Genomic DNA, 8,163 nt, shown 5'->3' with positions numbered 1-8,163 from the left:
GCCAGGTGACCCCATATTTTGGACGCCAGGTGACCCCATATTTGGGACGCCAGGTGACCCCATATTTGGGACGCCAGGTGACCCCATATTTGGGACGCCAGGTGACCGCATATTTGGGACGCCAGGTGACCCCATATTTGGGACGCCAGGTGACCGCATGTTTTGGACGTCAGATGAACCCATGTTTTGACGCCAGGTGACCGCATGTTTTTGACGTCAGGTGACCGCATATTTTCGACGCCTGGTGACCGTATGTTTTTGACGCCAGGTGACCGCATATTTTCGACGCTAAGTGACCGCATATTTGGAACGTCAGGTGACCCCATATTTTGAACGCCAGGTAACCGCATATTTGGGACGCTAGGTGACCGCATATTTGGGACGCCAGGTGACCCCATATTTTGGACGCCAGGTGACCCCATATTTGGGACGCCAGGTGACCCCATATTTGGGACGCCAGGTGACCCCATATTTGGGACGCCAGGTGACCGCATGTTTTGGACGTCAGGTGAACCTATGTTTTGACGCCAGGTGACCGCATGTTTTTGACGTCAGGTGAACCCATATTTTGGACGCCAGGTGACCGCATATTATTTAGGTATTATTTGAAAGGAAGTGATTAGTAGATAAAGAATCATATATGAGCATTGTAACAAAAGTAGTATTACAACTAAACTTTTTCGAAGTTTTTTCCATTAAATAATTGCAACATTGGCCAACTTCTGTACGATTTAAGTTGAAATAAAGAAGACAAACAAAGTTATTTCATGCCCAATGTATTTTCAGAAATGTGTAGTAATTTTATTTACAGCAAGCAGTACACTTTCTAATGATACAAAAAATATATTTTAACACTTAGTGTCATCACAGTACAACACTTCCAGTATTGACATGATACAATCATTATTATGAATCTGGTACCATGAACTTTATGTACAAACAGAGTACTATTGGGACAGTTTATTCAAAAAATATGTTCATATTAAAAGCTGCGATTTCTGTCTGTTTAGTGCAAGCTACATGTTGTTCATTTGTATATTGATAGTTAAGACTGAATAAAATGTGGAGTTACAGAAAGAATGTTTCTCAGTACCATTTTACACCAAAACACACTGATATCAATAAATATACTGTGTAATCCAATGTTAGATGTACAGGTGTCCCTAGACAAGTGAAAATGACTGTGTTGGTAGTTCTGAATATATTTGTTCACACATAGTGAACATGGATATGGGGATTTATCGATGGTAGAGGCGCAATTTATGTGTTAGAAACTTACTAACGCATATGTGGTTGAGCTATTCATTTTGAGTCACCTATAAAAAAAACGACCATTGTTATATTAATCGGTACATTGGATGTGCTCTCTTAGAATTGTTCTTAGCATAAACACTCCATTATTTAAAAATGAATGATCCATCGTCAGTAATGAAACTTTTTCATTTTTAACGATAATATTATTCTAAGCATTTAATGATTGTCAATGTAAATGTTTCAGTTATCTCACATTTTGCGAGTATTTTTTTTTAACAAAAACACTTGCGTTATGGTTCATATGTGGACTGAGATGCCGTTTCAGTGTATCAGCAGCTTGCGGATGTAGCTGTCAATTTTGGGATGAGGGTCTCGTACCGATTCTGTCTATGTATCATGTGAGATGTAAGTCTCAATCAAACTGGTCTATCAAGATTAAACGTGGGATGTTAGTATCAAATTTACTGAGACTGTCAATAATGCACGTGAGATGTCTTAATATCACCGAAACTGCTGATGTTAAACACGTGATGCAAAACTCAAATTAACCGAGACAGTCGATCTAACACGTGGGATGTTAAAATTGAGAGGAAAGTCTCAACTAATTGAGATTGTCAATGAACAAGTGGGATGTAAGTACCAATCAAACCGACCTGTCAATGTTAAACATGGGAGGTAAGTCTCAAATTAATTGAGACTTTCGATGTATCTCTAGGGATTTTAGTCTCAATCAAACCGGCCTGACAATGTTAAACGTAGGAGGTAAGTCTCAAATTAACCGAGACTGTCGATGTAACACGAGGGATGGAAGTCTCAATCAAACCAGTCTGACAATGTTAAACGTGGGAGGTAAGTCTCGAACTAACCGAGACTGTCGATTTAACACGCGAGATGTAAGTCTCAATCATACAGGTCGTTGAATGTTAAACATGGGGTGTTAATCTCAAAATAACCGAGACAGTAGATGTAACACGTGAGATGTAAGTCTCAATGAAACCGGTTTGTCAATGTTAAACATGGAACGTAAGTCTCAAAATAACCATGACTGTCGACGTAAAACGTGGTATATAAGTCTCAATCAAACCGGCCTGTCAATGTAAAACTTCAGATAGAGGTCTCAACATAATCGCAACAGTCGATGTTAAACATGAGGCATAACTCTCAATTTGACCTTGATTTTCGATGTAAAACGTCCGATGTATGCTGTGCTTATGATATGTTCTCTGGAGAATCTATCCTTCAAAATTATTTTAGTATACCTTCAAATTTAGTATGCTTTCTTCCAAAGACGAGGTTCATGTACACTCTATCATCTACAGTGAAGTAATAGATTGTTTTATTAATATTCCAGTGCAATTCACTTGACTGTGAAATATGCAATTAAATCTGCATTTCATATTTTGATTTAATAAATCAATCTGATGGTGTTCGAAATGTCATAAGTGCCAAGGTATTATTTGACGCAAGAACGAGTTTGAAAAAGCGTTTATTTGCTTCGTTATCAATACACTGATATGGTCGTTAATGGACATATATATACAGTAACATTCATCTAATGGAATATAATGTTACAAATGGTTTGTGTCAGATAAAGTTAATCACAAATTTGATAAAATATACGCATTCAGAAGATGGTTTTGGATTAATATCATCTTACTTGTAGCAAATTGTCTAAACAAAACATTTATATATGACAATACTGCAGTGTACTTTGGAACAATAAGGAAGATCCCAGTTCGATAGTAACAAATCAAACATTGATATTTCATTGTATTAAATTAACTTAACAACAAGAAGTGTGTCTTTCTCTCCAACGACAATCAAAGAAGAACTGCGGCTGCTGATAAATAAATCCCCGGGTGCGTGCAGTCCGTCTTCTTTCCTTGCCAGGGTGGCCAACTTCTTCTTCCCGTCTTTTTCAACCTGCAGCACTGTATCGGAGCCGCAGCAGCAGACGAACACGTGTCCAGCAGGTGTCACGTGTACACCGGTAGGATGTTTCATGTCAGGGTCAGTGAGTAAGGCCAGTTTGTTGCCGTTGTTGTCTAGGGTGATCAGTTGATGTGCATCGTAGTTTGTGATGTAGATTGTCTTCCCGTCGTTACTGATGGCACATTTCTCCACCGTTAAACCCCCAGACATGTCCTTGTACAGCATCTTCACCTTCTGTCCCGACATCGTGTAGACGTACAGGGCGTTCCAGGAGGAGATGTAAAGCTGGCCACCATGATGAGCTGCGGCAATACATTCATGGGTGAAGCTTAACTTCCTCGTATTAACGAATTTCCCTTTCATAGCATTAATGAAATGAAGTCCTCGTTTATCTTTAGTACCACTGACAACACAAACGGCCACTTCATTTCCGTGAATGTGACACACGTCCCATGGCTCCCCCGGGACATCACAGTGGTCGAGCACCCTGTACTCCTTGTCCAGTAGCTTCACTTTACACTTGTCATAGTCTACTATGACAAACTCTCCACTAGGCAATTCACATACGCCAAGGATATCACATTCACCTTTGTCATCACTCATCTTCACGTTGTACTCCTTGTACTCTGCAACACTGAAGACGTGGTTTGAATCGGAAAGGGGATCTTCTCGCTGTTTGGTCATAACAGTTTGTTCTTCATTCGTTCCAAACGTCTTTACTGCAAATAAAAGTTCTTCTATAAGGTTATTGGCTTGAAATGTTACATTGTAACACGCAATGACTGATATGCCACGAAGTTGATCGTTTGCTTGTGACATCATATCCTGGCTCTTTCTGTACGCAATATATGATTTTGACTCGCTTGATTTTGCTTTGGTTTGAAAAGCGGCAATCATGTTTTGCAGTTCGATAGTCTTTTTATCACAAGTTTCGATATCTTTCTTTATATTATTTTCAAGTTTAGCTATCATTCCGTCCAAGTCCTGTAAAGTTGCCTTCTCAATCTTATCAAGAATTTCGTTGATCGTTTTACGTATGGTTTTAATTTCATCAGAAATGGCTGTCCGCGTCTTTTTCAGAGATGTCGTATTTTTTATTCTTGCTTCTTTCATCAGCCCGAATTGCTTTTCAAGTTCAGCTATCTTCTTTGGAATTTGTTGAAACTCAATATTTCTCTGAATACCTTTTGCTACATCTGGAATGGGATGGATTTTGGAGCATTGTCTGAAACAAAGAAGTTGTGAAACAATTGTTATCAGATCTGCTTAAATTGAATGTGACCTTGCTTATGTCGGACAATGTTATAGAAAATGATTAAACATTTGACGCAATTTAGATTGATGCAAAAATGATTTTCTTTTAGTTTGTAATGCATTATTATGGTTTATTAATTTGACTTGATTGATCAAAACCGAAAAAAAGACTTGTGTACAGTTTCAGTGATTTTTTTTTTAAACTGGGTAATTGTTGCCACGTAGCCATTAATTGAATCACCATTAGCATGTTCAGAAACTAATATTTTTGTAAAATGTACACAATCATAAGCCTTTTTAATTTTATCATGAAAAGTCAAATAAGTTAAAAATAATAATTTATAAAAATAATAAAATATTTTTGCATCAACTTATGTTGTGCGCCTTTAAGTTGACATTTTCTTCCTTCAAACCTGTGGTCCACGGCGACACACGGATAACAGCAAAGGCGCATAATATAGGTTGACGCGAACAATGCATGCTAATGTTTAACTCAATTTTTATTTAAACGATCAAAACCAAAAAAGGCATATGATGTGTATACGGATAAAAAATATTAATGATATTTTGTACTTTTTTATCTGGGGAATTTGTGGCCACGTAGCAATAATTGAAAAATGTCATATACATACATTGTAGTTGATATCTTTTTATATATTCACAAATCGAAAGCTTTGTTTTGTTTAAAATTCAAATGAGTTAAACTTTATAATCAATAAAATATAAAAATAGTTTGCATTAACCTATGTTGTGCACCTTTAAATTGCCATATTTTTAACATACCTGTGGTCCACGGCGACGCACACATGACAGCACAGCCGGTCATGGTCACCACATACCAGCTTCAGTGCCTCCGCGGGATGCTTCCCGCATCTCTCCAAGTCGTCCACCACCCCTGGGGCTGCCTCCCATTTATTCACGTCCTTCCGTCCGAGTACCGCGTGCTTCTGATATAATCCGTTATGTTTTGAAACGCAGTTTTGGCAGTAATATTTTGTGCATTGAGTACAATAATGGTGAGCTTCTGTGTTAAATCCGTTCTCTTCACAAGGCGAGCAGGAAAAATCATGGATGAAGTCACAGCCCCTCTGAATGGATGATTCAAAATTAGATGCCATTTTCACTTTTGTGATTAAAAATGACTCACAAACTAGTTCAAACAGTCAGTTTCTGTTTATTTTGTAACTAGGAAGTTAATTATTTTGCACTGAGCTGATACGAAGAAAACCAATATTTCGATCAACTTAACACTGGCATAAAACACGATATCACACTGATAAGCGTAGTAAAACCGTGCTAAATTTTCAATAACTTTTCAAACACAAAAATGTTTTTAAATGTGTCGTAATTAATTCCTGTGTCAACTTTTCGAATAGTTAAGTGGGCCTTCCCACGATCCCGAGTTTGCCGAAGACTGCCGAGTTGTAACGATTGTCTATTCCGAGCTTACCGGAGATGGCCGAATAGTTGTAGGAAGTACATTTCCTGTTTATTTTATAGCGAATTGACCCATTTCCACGAACAATAACACTGAGGTCTAGTTCCTCTCGAACCTTAACACCATCTATGGGAAGATATTGATGATTCAAAATTAGATTACATTTTCTCTCTTGAGTTTAAAAAGATTCACGAACTATATCAAATATATGTTCATTCAGCCACGTCTGTTTATTTTGTTACAAGGAAGTAAATTGGTTTGTACTGATACGAAGAAACTACAAATTAAAATTAATGTCACACTGACATATTACACAATATCCAAATGATAAGCCTTGTTACAACCTTGCTTAATTAACACTATTGTTCTTCAAATCCAAACCACAATTATGCCGAGATTGTGTCCCGTATTAATTTCAATAGAAGTTCACGACTTCTGGTTTAGTAGGCGTTTCTACACTCGAAATGCGCAACGAAATAAGTATATGCCGAGCTTGTAGAAGGCTGCCGAAAAGTCACGATTGCCTATCCCGGGATATTCGGAAATCCTCGGACTTTTTCAATCGGGTGTAAGCCGATACTTCTATAGAAGTTGTTTGTAAGGTTTAAGATTATAAGTATCTTCTGAGAGTGTAAAATATGTTCATCCCGACCCGAGCGTAGGGTGTTTTGCGGAAACGAGGTTTACCGAGTTCCCCGGAAAACCCTGCGCGAGGGGTGGGATGAACCTATCTTGACACGAGCGGCTATGGTAGGTGCTTATTCTCCCACCTCAGTTAAACAAAAATAAGTAAAAGCTATGTTTTATTAAATAAATGTGTATGGATATCCGATAATTCGTGGTCGTCATGGATATGCGCGCAGTGATTCAGTTTATGTTAATAATCAAATCAGTCTTTGAATAGTTCTGAGGAGAGTGAAGCATTTTTTTGAAAGGTGCGTGAAAACGTTTTTATAGAAATATTTGAAGCGAGAAATAAATAATTGGCATTCTAAATATTGCCACAAGAGAAGGTTTCTATGATGCCACAGACGACAGTGTTCAACAAGGAAGGTAATTACAATGTGATGACCATTAACAAGGAGTTCCGTACGGGTTCTTGTGTTATCTTTGCCCGTGGGCAAGATAAAAATTCTAGCATGGTTAAATTTTTGGATCTACTTATCTGAGGTGGGAGAAACTAGTAGATATTAATGTGTATTTTGAATATATTTTAGTTTATATTAATATTTTTTTTGTTAAATTGAAATTACTGCTCGATCAACTTGCAGCGTAATTCAATGACTTTGTAAACTGCACACATACATCCGAAGTTGTTTTAGACAGGGGTTGTGCGAGTAAAAATTACTAAACTAGATATATGTAACGGTGTACTACATATATAACTTACAGTATCAGAAGTGATATTTTTATTCTGAGAGTGGATTTAAAAGTATCATATGTAGAGGATATTTTCTGGCATATATATCAGTATATGAGTTACAGGACTGGTGTGCAAGAGGACGAAGGCCTTGCTGTAGTGACGGGTGCCGCCTTAAGGGTAGACATAGACGGCGGGTCTGGTGTGCAAGTGGACGTGGGCCTTGCTATAGCGACGGGTGCCGCCTTAGGGGTAGACATAGACGGCGGATCTGGGGTGTAAGTGGACGTGGGCCCTGCTGTAGTGACGGGTGCCGCCTTAAGGGTAGACATGGACGGTGGGTCTGGTGTGTAAGTGGACGTGGGCCTTGCTGTAGTGACGGGTGCCGCCTTAAGGGTATACATGGACGGCGGGTCTGGTGTGCAAGTGGACGTTGGCCTTGCTGTAGTGACGGGTTTTGCCTTAGGGGTAGACATAGACGGTGGGTCTGGTGTGCAAGTGGACGTAGGCCTTGCTGTAGTGACGGGTGCCGCCTTAAGGGTAGACATAGACGGTGGGTCTGGTGTGTAAGAGGACGTGGGCCTTGCTGTAGTGACGGGTGCCGCCTTAAGGGTAGACATAGACGGTGGGTCTGGTTAGTAAGAGGACGTGGGTCCTGCTGTAGGGACGGGTGCCGCCTTAAGGGTAGACATAGACGGTTGGTCTGGTGTGTAAGTTGACGTGGGCCTTGCTGTAGTGACGGGTGCCGCCTTAAGGGTAGACATGGACGGCGGGTATGGTGTGCAAGTGGACGAGGGCCTTGCTGTAGTTACAGGTGCCGCATTAAGGGTAGACATGGACGGCGAGTCTGGTCTCCTTAGAAGTATACGTGGACGTCGGTTCTAGTGCGCATGTTGACGTTGGCCCTGTTGTAGGTGCGGGCGTT

General features: G+C 39.6%; 1 protein-coding gene across 2 annotated transcripts; it reads right to left on the bottom strand.

Annotated features, from left to right (window-relative positions):
* Positions 1–2,744: 2,744 nt before the first annotated feature.
* LOC128217134 (uncharacterized) lies at positions 2,745–6,366 on the bottom strand. 2 transcript variants are annotated; one of them, XM_052924047.1, is made up of 3 exons: positions 6,223–6,348; positions 5,224–6,004; positions 2,745–4,411 (listed from the first exon to the last, which is right to left on the bottom strand). In XM_052924047.1, exons 2-3 carry the CDS (start codon positions 5,556–5,558, stop codon positions 3,028–3,030), a joined length of 1,719 nt encoding a protein of 572 aa, XP_052780007.1. In that variant the 5' UTR covers positions 5,559–6,004; positions 6,223–6,348; the 3' UTR covers positions 2,745–3,027. The 2 variants fall into 2 exon arrangements, with proteins under 2 accessions (XP_052780007.1, XP_052780006.1); XM_052924046.1 differs by having other exon boundaries at positions 5,224–6,366.
* Positions 6,367–8,163: the final 1,797 nt, after the last annotated feature.

Source organism: Mya arenaria, chromosome 14, assembly GCF_026914265.1.
Source record: "Mya arenaria isolate MELC-2E11 chromosome 14, ASM2691426v1".
NCBI classification, from domain to species: Eukaryota; Metazoa; Mollusca; class Bivalvia; order Myida; family Myidae; genus Mya; species Mya arenaria.
This window is presented reverse-complemented; position numbering and strand designations above follow the sequence as displayed.

Coding starts and splice junctions, on each gene's coding strand:
- LOC128217134 (XM_052924046.1), bottom strand. CDS start 5,558: ATGGCATCTAATTTTGAATCATCCATTCAGAGGGGCTGTGACTTCATC. Junction 4,412..5,223: donor TGCGTCGCCGTGGACCACAG/GTATGTTAAAAA, acceptor TCTTTGTTTCAG/ACAATGCTCCAAAATCCATC.